The sequence below is a fragment of the Amblyomma americanum genome, chromosome 8 (genome assembly GCF_052857255.1).
Source record: "Amblyomma americanum isolate KBUSLIRL-KWMA chromosome 8, ASM5285725v1, whole genome shotgun sequence".
Taxonomy (NCBI): Eukaryota; Metazoa; Arthropoda; class Arachnida; order Ixodida; family Ixodidae; genus Amblyomma; species Amblyomma americanum.
This window is the reverse complement of record NC_135504.1, coordinates 28,760,197-28,776,587: the sequence shown is the minus strand read 5'-3', so window position 1 is coordinate 28,776,587 and position 16,391 is coordinate 28,760,197. Positions and strand designations below refer to the sequence as shown.

At 47.4% G+C, this 16,391-nt stretch overlaps 1 protein-coding gene across 1 annotated transcript; it reads right to left on the bottom strand.

Annotated features, from left to right (window-relative positions):
• Positions 1–2,334: 2,334 nt before the first annotated feature.
• LOC144100172 (sodium-dependent glucose transporter 1A-like) lies at positions 2,335–15,390 on the bottom strand. Its single transcript, XM_077633194.1, has 5 exons — positions 15,154–15,390; positions 12,401–12,497; positions 8,926–9,052; positions 7,826–7,984; positions 2,335–3,511 (listed from the first exon to the last, which is right to left on the bottom strand). The coding sequence occupies exons 1-5, from the start codon at positions 15,225–15,227 to the stop codon at positions 2,463–2,465; spliced, it is 1,506 nt and encodes a 501-aa protein (XP_077489320.1). The 5' UTR covers positions 15,228–15,390; the 3' UTR covers positions 2,335–2,462.
• Between the last annotated feature and the right edge of the window lie 1,001 nt (positions 15,391–16,391).

The following is a 16,391-nucleotide window of genomic DNA, read 5'->3' as shown; positions in this document are numbered from 1 at the left end:
TTGGATGGTCACCTCACTGCCGACAGAAGCCTGAAAGCTCCCGGTTGCAAAAAATCGAAGCGGGCAGAGAACTTTCGCTTCTGTCGGCAGTCCGGTCGGCCCCTTTGCCCCGATTTCGCCCTCAAGACCAGCACACAGCCTACGCACCAGCGCCTTACTCATCCTGAAATGGCGGCGGTAATCTTACTCCGGCAGATCGAAGGCATCTTCCCTGTTTTTAGGTCTTCTCTGCCAGTGCGGCCGCAAAGAGCCGCGAAAAGATACGGGGTAATGGGCGCCGCCATGTTTGTTTACAAGCGTGCAGCAGCGGTTCCCGCGAAACGAACCTACTCGCCGCGGTTCTTGTGCCGGTCGGCGAAACGGTTCGTCTCGGCGCCGTGGCCACGCCCCGTGACGTAGACAAAAAACGCGGAGCCGCCTCCGGAAGTTTTTCGTCACGCTGGACGTGACGACGGACGGCCAATGAGAGGAGGCGAAAGGAACTGTTTCCCGGACGGAACCGCAGTGGGATCTGGCTCCTGAACTAGGGGTCTAAATTTATCCGGCGCCCTCCACAACGATTCCTCTGATAACCAATGTGCAGTTTTTGGGCGTTGAAAAGTAAATACCACAATTTATGACACCACAAGTTTTCTCCTTAATACCCTACTGTACGTTAAGCAGTACTTTATTCTTGCACAACAGTAATTTTCGTACATTTAATTTACGGCGCAATTTTGTTATTCATTGTGAGTTATGGCACATCGGCGGCCATGGTTCGGTTACTGTTGTTGTACATCTAGCTTGAAAGTAGTAGTGTCATCCACGAAGCTCGTAAACGTGCGGGCATAGTATACAAAAATTTTATTGTTTTTTTGTGCAAGTTTTGATGGGAATTTGAAAAGAACGCAGAATACTGCGGCGCATATAGCTTTCTTAACATCTCAAACAGCGTTACGTGCACGATAGAAATTGCTGAATCCAGCTGGAAGTGAATGCTTGGCGTTCCATGGCAACCGTGTATGCTCGAGAAATAGGAGTTAAGACTTTCAGATGTTTAGGGTTTAAATATTTGAGGGATTTTTTTCGTGTTCACGGCTTAGAAAGGACTCTTTTTCGGTCGTTAATACTTGCCACAGAAGAATTGCTGGTATTTTTCAGTGGTCTACGGGCACCCTCTTGGGTTCAAAACGGATGCACACTTAATCCTAGCTTGTTCGCTGCCAAGATAGGTTGGTAGCAGTAAGCAAAGCAGAAATATTCTTGTTTAGAGTAGTGGTTGCGATATGGAGCGCTGTTTATGGAAGAAAACGCAACAGCTTAAAAGTTAAGTGGGCGTGCAATAAAGCAGGAACGGAGAAAGTTTTCTTGGCAATGTAGGCTACGCTACGGGAGCGGAGCGCCCGTAACTGTGTTACACCGACGGCGCACCCGGCCGCCAGGTGCGTTGCTGGCTGCTCAGGTGCTTCTCATCGTCGCTGGGGTGGCTGGCGCCATCTGTGCGAGCTTCTTGCAACGATGCACTGTCGAATGCAAAACTGGCACATAACACTCACAGAGTAACAGCTCGCTGTTTTGTGGCGCCATACAGCTTCAAAAAATACTCGATGCGGCCACCTAGGTGACGTAACATTGTGACGCCATCACAACCTGCCCAGGGGATCGTGAGGAAACTGCCCACCATGAAAAGTGGCAGTTTAATCAATAACCGGTCGCGAGAGGTAGCTTCTCAGCTGCGACTGCAGAATATTCCTTATGCTTCAGAAGAGCCTCCATCGAATGTTCCCCAAAAACAAATGTCTTCTCTATGTTCATGAGAGGAGATACAATACAGACTCTCCGGCCACATCTATAAAACATCCATATACTATACTATACTACAACCGCAAAATCGCGAACCTAATTCACCCGAAGAAGAGGCTGCAGCAAGTCAAGGGTTTAGTCTATAAAGCTTTTCCCTGTGCCAGAGCTGAACTGTTAACACTGGTAACTCACTTGAGGTCATGTGTTGCTAAGCACGCTATGGTTGTTGTTACTTACTCCTTTTAATGAGAAAGATGTATTCAGGTTTGACTGCTATACGCTGCGCTTAGGTTGCTCTACAAGCCGCCGTATTCTAACGCTCATCAGCATCATTGTTATGATATGTTTTGAAAGGTGATAAACTTTGTCCTTCGTTCTTGAAGAGGGTTTCGTGCTGGGCACTCGTCCACTCATCGCCTCGCCGCTTAATAGTACCCCGATGTCGACGTGATGCAGCTCATATGAGACTTGCTGGACGCTTTCGGTTCTCTTCTAGATAATCTGCAGAGCTAGATTCTTTATTCTCCTCATGGAAACTGAAGTCTGTTTTTTTTTCCTGTGCAGGTGCCTAACCAAATTAACTGCCCTTATGAACAAGCAGATATTTGTAAGACCGTTCATTTTATTGATCAAATCAACTCTGTTTTTGCGCTATATATCTCTTTATATGACACGGCACTTTAGAGAGAAAGCGTTTGATCCGTTCTCTCTTTGATAGTATTCTGGACGAGTTGCTTGTTTACAGCAGTTATGGACGTCTTTCGGAGGTAAAAGCACATGCCGACAAAAACCGCCGTCAAAACCATGACGGCTGCAAAGGACATGTACAAGAACACGTTAGGAGTGCTGTCCAAGAACTGGCCCACCAGAAGTGGAGGCAACAAGAACCCAGGTGCCGCCGAAACCGTGACGATCGACATCATCTTGCTGGTGATGTTTATGCGCTTCGCAACCCACGCCGTCACTGCAGCGTTAAGAGGGCCCTGAGAGAGGCCCGCAACAGCACTGGCAACCCACAAAGCTGTACCGCTGCTTGAGCCCCACGCAATCAGCACAACAGCTGCTGTGACCAAGGCGACGTGTGAGGCGACCAGCACGGCGAAGGCGGACACCTTGACCGCGAAAAGAGCGGCGGCCAGGCGGCTCGCCGCAAAGCACAGGAAGAACACTGCTACGAGGCGAGAGGCCGAAGGTTTCGAGAAGTGCAGGTCACATTTGACAGCAAACGCAGTTAACATCTGAGACGTTGTGCAGTGAACGGCCGTATAGCTGAACATGTAAGCGCAGAGCAACGATAGTGTTATCCGAGTGAAATTTATGTAATACGCTGACTTTCGCACGGTTGAACCCGCACTGTTCAAGCTGTTTGTCCTCTGAGCCCTGAAGCTGTCGTTGTCGATAAAGTAGAGCACGGTCATGGAAGCTGCTGGAACTAACTGGAGGGCACTAGCTATTCCGTACGCGTAATAAATTGCGCTCTCCCTTGAACTGACATCTGCAAGAGATGTGTTTCGAGGTCCCAGAGCGTTGATGCGTAAGTCGCTTGTATCTGTCAAGGTCACATTGGCCACTACTGTTGTTGCGTTTTCGACGTGACTGCCTCGCGTAGACATGAAGGGCCTCGCGATTAAGGGAGCCATTAGGTAGCCTATGCCGGAGGCCAAGTGGAAGACTTGTAGAGCCGGGCTCGAGTTCTCTTTCCACATTTTCATGATCCAAACGTTCGCACCTGCAATTCAAAAGAAACACAAAACCAATCTCACTTCATTATTTCATCAAACCCAATTCGAGTATGCCAAGAGCTTAATTTTTATCTACGACTTGGGCCCAAAGAAAGTGAAGCTTAGGTATGTGTCTGTTTTTAAAATAGTAGTTCAGTGCCTCTATAGATGACAGCTTTACGGGTAGTCTCTGCCATTAGACCTGGGAATGCACTACCCAGCGCAGATTGGGAATGGCCGCTTATCGCCAAGAAAAGAATTCTACGTGGCTTATGCCTCTGAACAAAGCAAATTAAGTAATATTAAAGATGTGGTAAAGAAGGGATTATTTTATGCGCTAAATTGTACAATGTATTGCATGAATCTCGTCAGCCTTGTGGTGTTCATTGCAAGAGAAAGTCGCCTCCTACTGATCTCTATTTAGCTCTGTCATGCACAACCTGCGGCCAATCTACCCGCCCTTGTTACGTGTCCATTGCAGTCCACTCCGTTATGCTAACGGACTTCAGGTTATCTGTTCTCCGCAACCGTTTCGGCTTGGGTGTTCACATCTGAGGACACAGAAGCAATATTTTTTTGAAACCTTATGTTCATTAATGTCGCAAGGATCAAACGTGAAACTGATACAAAAGGGCCCTGTAGTTGATATTTTCACGTGGTGGTGACGAATCAGCGGACAACAGACGATCAGACTAAGGTGGCACTGGAACGAACTCTTTATTTTGCTGATTTGTGTTCACAAATAAACGAACAACTGAGCTGCGGCGATTACAGCACGCGTGTTCGGCGGTCGTCCAGCAACACAATCACCACTGCTCTCACCACCATGAATTCAAACCTGACGGAATACTTTCTACATATGGCGGTTAAAGAGCATAATTTTATTGATGTGTTTCATGTGTTTCATATTTTCTGATGTTTTTCATTCATTAGGGACTTGCATAAGAATGCTGGTCATATTTATTGTGTTTCCACTTTACTGGCGACAATAATTAACCAAGCTTTTTCCCCTGATAATTGTAATAAATGTAGTAAACTATTCTTTACATGTTTGCCCGCCAATATAATAATTGTAGCAAACAATTCATTACATGTTCTCATATCAGGATTTCAGCTAGAGCTTTGTGGCTAGCCTGTCCAGCAAGTGAAGCTAGTAAAGGCTGATTATTTTTTTATTTGACACAAGAGAATTCAACCTCAGACCTTTTTTTGTCACAGGAAACGTCTTTGTGTGTTTTTTGCAAATTGAAGGAGGAGACGCCGGAGAATTAGTAGATGTAGAGAGAGAAAAGAAGCAGAAATAAAGACGAAGATTCGCTGGTGAAACTTCTTTATTTATTCAACTACACCTTGGTCAGTCCCCCCGCGTGGGTATGTGCCATATACCTGGGGTGAAGAAGAAGAAGAAAGTAGCAAAATGCTGTCTATTATGTTACTTTAAGTATTCTTATGTCGTCTTAAACAGCACTAGGTTTACCACCCTGTGCGCCAACAAACAAGATTTTGAGTCTAGGGGTTTCTAATACCTTCGAACAGCTCATTGAGGCTGCAAGGACCTCGCAATATCAGAGACTTCTGCGCAGTCGTACTGGTCGCAGCATTCTGGAGAAGCTGGGGCACGAGCCTCGAGCGTGCTCGAGACGTACGGACCCGGTTCCTAGACAGGTTAGGGGCAAATTAAAGATACCCCCACTTCCCAAAAACATGCATCCCATCTACCATGAGAGCCGGAGGAAGGAAAGAGCAGTAGCGTTGCAAGCCCGCTTTGAGGGCAGACAGGATGTCTTGTATACGGATGCCGCACAATGCACGAACAGTACGGGGCACATTTCGGTAGCCACTAGGGAAAACGGAGGCCTGGTAGCGTGCTGCAGCACCAGACACTCGACAGTAACGGAGGCGGAAGAGTTGGCCATCGCGCTAACTCTAACTCAACAACAGGTTAAAATTATCGTGAGTGACTCTAAATCAGCTATTAGAAACTTTGACGCGGGCTGCATTTCAGCCACAGCAGCACGAGTGTTGGCCGGCAGTCCACCACCGGCAGAAGAGGTAGCGCTCATTTGGACACCCGCGCACCAAGGGTTGAGGGGAAACGAGAAAGCGCACGCACTGGCCCGAGGATTAGCTACTTTCCGGGATACCAGTGGCGTCTTGTGCACAACCCCGTCCCCCTCGCGCGATGAGGAGCTCCTACAGTTCGATGACGATCTTAACACGTATCAGAAAATCCTAAACCATTACAAATTAGGGCGAGCGGTACGTCCCAAAGCAAGTAAGCAGCTAACCAAAAACGAGGAGGTTGTGTGGCGCAAGCTCCAAACCGGAGTATTCAATAACCCTCAGCTTTATAGCAAGTGGCACCCTGAGATTTTCAGCCCCAGGTGCAAACGTTGCGACGGCATAGCGGACATGATCCATAAGGTATGGACATGTCCGAGCTTTGGACAACTTGACAGAACAGATGAGTCCTGGGAGGCACTGCTTCCCAACGAGGACGAAACTAAACAACGTGAAGTCATCCGTCTCGCCCTTGCCGCTGCTGAGATCCGAGAGATCCCGGTCGACGGCTGAGGGGGAGGACATGGCTGGGACCGACCGGCGCCTCAAATACCCATCATCCTTTTGACGGGTGCTAATAAATGTTATTTCTCTCTCTCTCTCTCATCTTTATTGATACATTTTTCAAAATTCACGCTTGGTGCTAATATTCTGTCGTAATCTCCTATGGAAATTTCCTTGTTTATGCCGCTACACCTTGGCCAATCCCCCCATGTGGGTATGTGCCATGCCTTAAGAGGACGAAGAAGAAGAAGAGGAAAGTAGTAAAGGAAAAAATTGGCTGTGGTTTAGCTCTGATTAAACCTGGTTGAACTGCAAAAGCTCGCTTAGCTGCTTCGGCTTCTCGTCGTTTTCGCAATCGTTCCTCTCGTTGTTCCTCTGTTTCCTGGGCATGTTGAAACCTCTTTCTCTCATTCTTCTTAGCTTGCTTATCTTTCGCCTTAGAATTTAACTGTTCCGAAGCAGTAGAGCAACTACATTCAGATATAGACTTCGTTGGTAACTTCCATGGCGATACTGATCAACCAACGTGTAGCGCACCGTTATATACCCCGGTGAAGCCGCCACGGAGCGAGCGCAAGGCGAGGAGGTCGTCATATCAACGGAGAGATCACCTGTTAGGAACGGTGCCGGCTCGGACGGCCACGGCACACGCGAAGAGCGGCTCCCTTCTGGCTGCGGCGGGGAACAAGCTGACGTCACGCGTCGTCATAGCAACGGAGAGAGCTGACGTCACACCACCTGCCAAGCGCAGCGCCGGCTCTGGGGGGAGCACGGCATACGCGACGAGTGGTTAGACCTGGCGTAGTATTGCTTTCGCAATAAGAAGTTTGAAACCGGCCTTGTTAGCATGCAGCGCGAATGTAATGGACACACTGGCAGCATAAAAGTAGTTAAGAGACCATGCTCCCGCTGCACGTACGGAAAAGACTGGCGGTCAGCGGACCAGGATGATTGGTACGACCAAATCGGCTACTAGCTATCAGAGACAACGAAGCAGAAATGCTACAAGTTAGAAGGTTTTACCGCTACACTCAGGGTGTAGGTGGGGTGGCGTCTGTGGAGTGGGACGGTGACGCAAGGAGCGTGATCTGGGCAAGTTGCAGTGGCTTCCCTGTTAGAGTCCAGCACGAACAGACGAGGACGAAAGAAAGAAAGCTTCAATCCCTCGTGTGCGGCCACACGTCTTTCTCTATCGCGTTCGTTATGAAGAGGATGATATGATTTTGTCTAGCGTGCCATATACGGCGGTCGCTGTAAAAGGTAGTCATCGACAACTCCGAGTGCCTCAGAAGGGGCCTAAATCTCATTAGTCAGATGTTTTCGCATTTAATCCCCTTCAATATCCGTGTGTGCAGCACGCACCCGTATCGACAAGCTCAATAGCTATGACGAGCAACGTCATAGCCACAGAGCGAGCGCCTAGATTGAAATGCTCTACTAAAAAAAAAAATGCCTCTACTATTACGCTTTCTCATTAATGCGTTTGACCCACGCACCTGTTGGTGGTTATTGGGGTCAGTCATTACTTGAAGAGACTCCAGCAACACCTGTGCGGAGTGCTTGGATGGCTCTTCGATGGCGGTGAAGTGACGTCAGGTGATGTCACGCCATAGAACACGACGCGGCCACCGGCACAGCTCACAATGTAACAGGCCAACGCTCAACAACGGCGCTCACGCCTGAGGTTAGCCAGTAAGACCTTCGCTGCAAAAAACGATGGATTATGCGTCACGGTTGGGCTCGTCAGCCATACTCACCAGTGCTGAAGGCCCCCCAACTGAGCCCCTCGAAGAAGATCACAGTGTGCGCCAGCGCCAGGTATCTACTGAGAGGGATCATGACCGCTGTGGTGCAGGACAGCGCGATGGCCAGGATGGATATGACTTGGGTGTTGTACGTGTCGTAGAGTTTGCCCCCTGGGGAAAAGTGGTGCACAAAGAATGCGTACAAAGAACCTAACACGTTCAGGCTGTTTCAAAAATGGAAATTGAAAATTGTTTTTTTTTGGGGGGGGGAGGAAATTGCGCAGTATCTGTCACATCTCGGCGGACACCTGAACCGCGCCATAAGGGAAGGGATAGAGGAGGGAGTGAAAGAAGAAAGGAAGGAAGAGGTGCCGTAGTGGAGGGCTCCGGAATAATTTCGACCACCTGGGTATTCATACTTAGAAGCGCAAAAAATGAGGTCAAAAGGGAAAGAGGAGACATAACACAAGTGCAGTGATGTGGCGCTTGTGTTGTGTGTCTTCGTTCCTTTTTGTCCTCGTTTTTTGCGCTGCTAAGTATGAATCCGCACCAACAAGTACAACTTTCTGTTCTTACCACCTGGGAATCTTTAACGTGCACTGACATGGCACAGCACACGGGCGCCTTTGCGTTTCGCCTGCATCGAAACGCAGCCGCCGCGGTCGGGTTCGAAATGAGCAGTTACGGATTTTGATTGTGATCCCAGTTGTTGCTGAATTGAAGGCCTTATTATAAACGATGCTTGAAGGAACACAGGGAGAAAAAAAAATTCGCCTGTGTCAAGTGATTACCGCGTTCGAATGAAAAAAAAAAACACCCGATGTTTACTAACCCCGAAGCTTTCATAAACAAGAAAAGAGAAAAAATTCAATGCAGACTTCGCCACCCGCGGTAGTTTTCACTATTAAACTACAAAACTGTACTCGGCTCGTTGAGGTTAGTCAACGCAGTTAAGGAGCTCTTTTTAGTTGGGATGTTACGAATTTTTTCGGCAATGAGTGGGTATTTTTCTAACGGAGAAACGTCAACATTACCAGGGAGAGTCACAGAATCGATTGTTACAAACAACAAAAGTTGGAAGCAGTTAAGGTACGGTGCCAAACCCCACCTACCGATGAGAGAACCAGCCAGGCTTCCGACACACCGAGTAGTGATCAGTTGCGAGGCGGCCGACAAGCTCGTGCTGTAGATCTCTCCAAGGTCCAGCAACGCAACACCGTTCATCGCCATGATGAGACCCTGGGCCAAAAGAGAGCGAAAAACAGCGTCTAAATGCTGTCAATTAAGCGAATGGTTCGACCACAAATCATGTACCACTGCCATTGATTGCACCTTATTTCGTTCCGCGCTGATCCGGCGACGCCAATGTCTTTTTATTTAAATACTCCCTCCCCCCCCCCCCCCCCGTATATTTGTGCACTTTGAAGAACGATGTTAACCGTATGCTTTGCTCCCCGCAAAGCCGAGTAGATTAACTCAGTTCGAAGACAGTTTTATACGCGGCCTAAGCTAAGATGGATACTCGCATTGGGTACGTTCGAACACAAATAAATCTAAACGATCACATGTCGTGATACGCCAGGTCCGCGTTAGCAATTGCCGGTCTTTGCTGTCCCTGGCGTCTAAGCTGTTGCTGCGTAAGGCTAACGCGCAAGGCTAGCGTGCTAGGCTATAGCGCCACGTCTTCAGCGTTCACTTGGGCCGGAGGAGATGACATCGCTGTAAGGCAGCAAGCTGGTTAGGTTGGCAGATCAAATTAGGACGTTTGCGGGGATAAGTTGGCCTCAGCTGGCACAGGACCAGATTAATTGGGGAGACCTAGGAGAGGCCTTTGCCTTGCAGCGGGCGCAGTAAGGCTGATGATGGTTATGGTGAGGAGTATTACAGGTACAGCATGAGCCGGAAGAGGGAATGTCAGCCTAGGCCCCAGCACTGGGTGCGCGCCACTGGTATGTATTCAAAAGCGAAAGGGCCATGTGCGGGAAAATTCACGGGACGTTTACCGTGGCAGTAATGCGAATTTCAGCCTTGGTTGTGATGGTGCGAAAGGTTGAAGCCAATCGGATTGTTAGTAAGGTTGGTTCAGGGCATGTGATGTCTGTGGCGCTTATGGCGGTGCCGTCTAGCGAATGCCTTTTTATAATAATTGTTTTTTTGGGAAAAAATGGCGCAGTATCTTTCTCATATATCGGCAAACACCTGAACCGCGCCATAAGAGAAGGGATAAATTTTTTGCTGAGCATCAGAATAGCTGGTTGCAGTAGCCAGTCGCAAGGTGTCGTGTACAAGGGTGGGAAAGATGCAGGGGATGCAGGGGATTTGTGCGGCACGGACTGGTCTTCTCCCATCCGTCTTAGGCAGGCGTTAAGCGTCACAGGAGCAGTGAGAGAACGGGTGAAAGAGGTTGCGTTAACACGTTTTGGCGGGCTAGTTGGTTAAGCATCTTGAATAAACAGCGCGAACAAAGACGAGCACGAAAGACAAGAAAGCGAACGACACGGCGCTGACTAACAACTGAGGGTTTATTGCTGATCACACAAGTATAAATACATAGATGTCGGCAATGAGGGAAAGGTTTACAAAGTGCAAAAAAACCAAAAACAAAACATAAATGTGACAACAGCAACATAAGCACGCTAGAAATCAGCAGAGATTATCAACCCCCAGGAGTGACAGCTCTTTTTGCAGAAGTGTTAGCGAAGGGGTACTTATACATGCATTTCCCTGCTTGAATATGTTGTATGCCTCGATAATTTCCCTCGCAGTTTTTTCCCGATTTTTGGCAATGACCTTGGTTTCATGATATAGCGGTACGCACTGTTTTTTCTCTTTCTTTGCCCATTCACAATCCCGGCAATGAATGCCGAGATGACCTGAAACTGCTTTTGACACCTTATAGCTGTGTTCGGTCAGCCTTTTATTTATGCAACGTCCCGTCTGTCCAACGTACTGCCCTCCACAGGGCAGAGGGATGTTATAAACAAACCCCTTATCACAAGGGACGAAGCGTGACTGGTGCTTAGTTGTGCACTTCGCCACTTTTCCTTTGAACTCATTAACAGATCGGCACAAACCGGCCAGATCGTCTGAGATCGACTTAGATCGTCCGGCCGGTTTGTGCCGATCTGTTAATGAGTTCAAAGGAAAAGTGGCGAAGTGCACAACTAAGCACCAGTCACGCTTCGTCCCTTGTGATAAGGGGGTTGTTTATAACATCCCTCTGCCCTGTGGAGGGCAGTACGTTGGACAGACGGGACGTTGCATAAATAAAAGGCTGACCGAACACAGCTATAAGGTGTCAAAAGCAGTTTCAGGTCATCTCGGCATTCATTGCCGGGATTGTGAATGGGCAAAGAAAGAGAAAAAACAGTGCGTACCGCTATATCATGAAACCAAGGTCATTGCCAAAAATCGGGAAAAAACTGCGAGGGAAATTATCGAGGCATACAACATATTCAAGCAGGGAAATGCATGTATAAGTACCCCTTCGCTAACACTTCTGCAAAAAGAGCTGTCACTCCTGGGGGTTGATAATCTCTGCTGATTTCTAGCGTGCTTATGTTGCTGTTGTCACATTTATGTTTTGTTTTTGGTTTTTTTTGCACTTTGTAAACCTTTCCCTCATTGCCGACATCTATGTATTTATACTTGTGTGATCAGCAATAAACCCTCAGTTGTTAGTCAGCGCCGTGTCGTTCGCTTTCTTGTCTTTCGTGCTCGTCTTTGTTCGCGCTGTTTATTCAGGGTGAAAGAGAGAACGAAAGAAAGATTAGAAGAGAGAGATATATCTCCTCTTTAAGCTAGACTGAAGGAACATGCCAGGTCATTCAACAAAAAATTTTTTTTTCGGTGTTTTAGCTCTGGTTAAACCTGGAGTGACGCGATAGCTACAGCTGGCCGAGTGGAACTTGGTCACATGATCAGCCACGGCGCCGCGCCGCTGGCAGCAGCTCCGCATCACCTGACCAACCACGTGACAGCGTGGTGGCGCCGCCACCGCCACGGCGCCGCCACGCCGAAGGCTCGGAATGCTTCCGCGATGTAGCTATCGCTACAAAACCACACGACATACCATTCCAGCAAGAGTCACTGCACCCCATGTTTTGAAGTCATTGACACTCTATTTAGGTACACAAAGTAAACTGTTCATCAGATCGCAGAGGCGTAGGAGATTTTTAGAAAGAGGCAGGCACTTGTAAACTGACCTTCGCTTGCATTAGAAGCAGAAATATCCCTGTTAGAACATCATGAAAATAGTTCGTGGCCTTTGTGGCTTCATCGTGTTTCTAGGTTTTACCTTTGGCTAGCGTATACCATGAAGACCTTCCAAAATCACCCAGTGCGCAGTGTCATTGCAGTTTATTTAGACGGGCCCGCAGCACTCAGGTAACCGCAGCATTCTGAACTCGTGGTATAAGAAGGTCAACTTAGACGGCGAAACTCTCCTCTCTCTTGCAGCGCCGAGATAGCAGCCACTTATGGCACTTCATTGCAACATCTGTGCCAATCAATCCCTAACTACATAAGTGATAAATGAACATCACAGGTCTGTTAACTGTCAGCATCAGCCAACAGCCTGACTCTCACCATGCCAAGATTCCCGAGGCTCACGTTGCATGTGCGACCTACGTTTATCCACAGTTGTGAGAAAGTAGTTGGTGCCTTCGTTGAAACGACGCAGTCACTGCACAAGACAGAAAACATGGTGTCAGACTTGCTGTGCTAAAAAAAAGGAACTAATTTATATATGAGTAGAAAGAAGACCAATATTGTAATTCTAATAAAGCAGCAAGCTGTGGAAACGAAAATGGTAGGAATAAGGTTAAGAAAGAGGAAAAAAAGGAGCGCCGGAAAGAGAACAAAAAAAAACAGAGGGAAATAAACAAATAATAATAATAATAATATTAATAATAATAATAATAATAATAATTGGTTTTGGGGGAAAGGAAATGGCGCAATATCGTCGGACACCTGAAGAATAAACACAAGTTACTAAAATATCAGCTCAAATCACGAAATGGGCTGAGGCAATGCATGTAATGCAGAGCACAGGCAACGGATGTCCAGAAAAGGTACCGGAGTGGACTCCTGTTCGCAATCTACATGGAACCACTTTGCGTAAGTGTTATAAACAGTACAGCCGTCAGTGATTTCTGTTATGGGTCATGAACTTAAGGCATTAGCTTATGCAGACTGCCTCACGTTTCTCTGCGGTGATAAGCCAAACACTGATGAGGTTATTCTTTTAACGGAGTATTTTGGTTCAGTGTCAGGAGCTCGGATTAATCGCTGCTAGACTTGCGGTATCTGGTTTGCAATGCGGGAATCGACACCTGCGCAATATGCTGGTATGCAATGGACACGCAGGCCACCCAAGTACCCTGACGTCATTTTGAGTGTTCATAAGCGTGGTACACATTGCTAGAAAAACCGCGTGCCAACTCTTCAGCGCTGTGCTCAGACTTTGGCCCCCGTGGTCTCCAGATTTTTGGCAGGACGACTGCATGTAATGTAATTTTCATCACTAAAAAAACATTGTGTACTCTAAATTGTTCATTGCACAATATTTTATATCCAGCGTTTTCACAGAGTTTTTACCGCTTTCGTGTGGGATTCGTCTTTTGAAACTATGAGGCGTAATAACCCTTCCCAACCTGTGAGTGGTGGCGGCCTTTATTTAGTCCACCTGTATGTTCGGCAGATAGTTTTACGGTTCATGTTTTCCCGACACACACCCAATAGTGCGTTCATTCTTGGAAGTCAATTTAGTGGACGTTTTATTGAACCTCATTCTGTCTTCCATTGTTTCTGATCGGCCGACTTTGTGGGGCAATGCATAAAGTGTACTTTGCTGTTCGTTTCCTGCTTTGATGGTCCTCAGAGTTTTTGTTTTCAGTGTCTAAGAAACGGTTGTACAAGGATTTAATTTGTATGATTTTCCATCGACCGATGTACCTGATTGTTTATTTTGGTTTACCGGGACATGACGCGGTCCAAACAGTACGTAAACTGCCGCTCTCGCCGCGTACAAAGAAAAGTTTCTAAAGCTACATAGCGAGACATTGCCCGTTATAACGTGGTTAGAAAAAAATATTATTGTTGTGTCTGCTGTAAACTGCCGCCTTTGTGATGCTCCAGAACCAACTGAGCATTGTTTCATCGGTTGCAGAGATACAATTCTCTTGTCGGATATCTTGCAACGGATACTGAAAAAAAAGGCTTAATTTAACAAGGCATTCTGCACGATATTTCACTGCACTGCCATTTGTTGATGAACCCTAAGACATGTTCTGATTGAACTAAGCACCCTGTGGAAAATACGCATGATGGACCGACATTGTGAATCGGTTGTTTCTGCAAAAGACCACTTCAGCAGAATTATTATTCATCTGAAGGATTTATATCCCCAGATCGAGTTTGAGCCGGAGTGGCAACCACTCCTAGTTTTATGCTCTTTATTACCGTTTCTCTAGTGCATCGCTGGTTACGTGTGTCGTGTTATGATGTAGTAGTTATGTGTTCTGTATTGCGTCTTATCCTGTTTCGTTGTCTAGGTGCATCGGATTATGCATTGTGTTGGTTTGCGACTGTTTTCCTCATGGCTTGTACATACTTCATGTATAGAACATTGCTTCGCTGTAACAAATAGAGTACTTAAAAAAATGGCTGACAGTTTAGCATTGCTAAGTCCAAAATATTGTGCGAAAGCGCAGTTTTTCGCAGGTGGAAACCACCGCCACGTACCTGAAAGCGCTATTGAGGTGTCCACTGATTCAGGGACGTGGCTATGCGCCTCTACAACTTTTTCATCGCCAATTCCAGTTTGCCCAATGTACGCCGGGGGTTTATGTTTTAGTGCCACGTTTCTGCAGCGTGTATTGTCAACGCCAACGCGTATTGCTGAAATGCCATTTTTCTGCCATAGCATAGTCCACGCCAACGCATGCAGCGCACATCTCTCTGACACTACCGCCACATAGCTGAAGGCGCGAATATTAGTTTTATACTAATATTAGTTTAAAAAGAAGATCATTTGCAATGCACAGCGCTAGTGTGCGTTGCAGTTTAGCACGAGGCGTGTTCGGCTGCGTCGATGGCCTGCTGCTCCAGCGTAGTGGCCCGCGAAGCTGATCTGTACACGCCGCCGCGGGAATGAACATGAAAAATTATAAAGCATACGTGGTGACGTTGAATGGCAGGTCCCAGTCTCGTCTCAAAGCCTTGCTTGGTGGCTGAATTGCAACTCAGTTACTTTACTAAAACTCTACTCATACACAGTCGAGCGGAATGTAAATGGGGCAGGTGGTACGCAGGATATGAATCCAAAAAACACTGCTCACTTCTGGCCAACTGTATCCGGTTGAGGCTGGTAGCGCACATCGGCGAAATCTTTGCGGATGGCGTCCTGGCTCATCTTAACCGCGGTCGCATTTCTGGCGAGTTAACGATGATCGCTGAGGTCTCGGTCCGGATGGCCCACGGGCTCCCATGGAAGACACCGGCCGCAGCGGCCAGAGAGGCTATAAACGGCGGGAAAGCTGAGCTAGGCATGTGTTCGCGGAGCCGTCGGCTACGTGAACAGCTGTTGTGCGCTGCGACTGACGAGAGGCACTGAACTCGTCATTTTGTCATTGCTTTAGGCTACAGCACGAATTCCGGCTAGAAAAAAACACACAAAAAAGTCAAGCGACAAGAGAAAAAAGCTAAACAGCTAAAAATGAAATTGCCGGCCTCTCCTAATACGGATGGCGCATGTGGTGTTGTTCAAAGAGCAGCAAGATAACATTTACGAAAACACTCGAAATGGGGTCTGTGATTCCACTTTTTGAAGCCTTTTTTCAACGGCTGGTTCGTTACTTAATGGAGTTTTGAAGCATGCGTGAAAAATGACTAAGTAGGCCTGCGTAGCACCAGGCTCGAGTTCTCGGCCCACTTGTTCATAATCGAAACGCTCACGTTTGCAGTCGAAGAAAGGGAAAAGATGGTATTAGCAGCTGTTGGTGCCTTGACTGAAAGTGGCGCCACTTCCGATCTGGTGACTGCACTATTCAACAGCCAGAGGGAATGCTTCGTTCTGGTGACGTCACTCCTTTCAAATCACCCTTAGAATACACGTTTTTTTTTAATGATGAGGCTTTTGACGCTGCCAGTGTCTGGCGCAATGAAGACTTTTGAAGGCAATTGAGCTAACGCGCTGAGCAAACCAAATGGTTCCCTCTAGCCATCGGGCCTTTCTAGTAGACGTGTGCACAGTTCTCGAACTCCATGCTGTAATAACAAGAAGGGATATCGGAAAACAGGAGGACGTAAAAAAGCAAGGGTGCCCCATGAGACAGCCAGTGTTCTATAAGGAACGAGTGAACTTTTCATGTAACTGAGCAGAGCGTGGCTACGGAGGTAATCCACTTTGTGTGAATTGAACGGGCAGCGGCTCTGCGATACACATTTTCTCGAGAATTCCGCAGCGAGAGGTGGCAGATATTGTGACTCGACTCTTTCTGGCCAGCCCCCACTATGCCGCACAAATTCAAGCCAGGTAGTGGCTGTTCATTCAGCAGCATTCTTAATCACGGAATAC

Coding starts and splice junctions, on each gene's coding strand:
- LOC144100172 (XM_077633194.1), bottom strand. CDS start 15,227: ATGAGCCAGGACGCCATCCGCAAAGATTTCGCCGATGTGCGCTACCAG. Junction 9,053..12,400: donor GCCTCGGGAATCTTGGCATG/GTGAGAGTCAGG, acceptor CTTTTGGCCCAG/GGTCTCATCATGGCGATGAA. Junction 7,985..8,925: donor CCTGGCTGGTTCTCTCATCG/GTAGGTGGGGTT, acceptor ACTTTTCCCCAG/GGGGCAAACTCTACGACACG.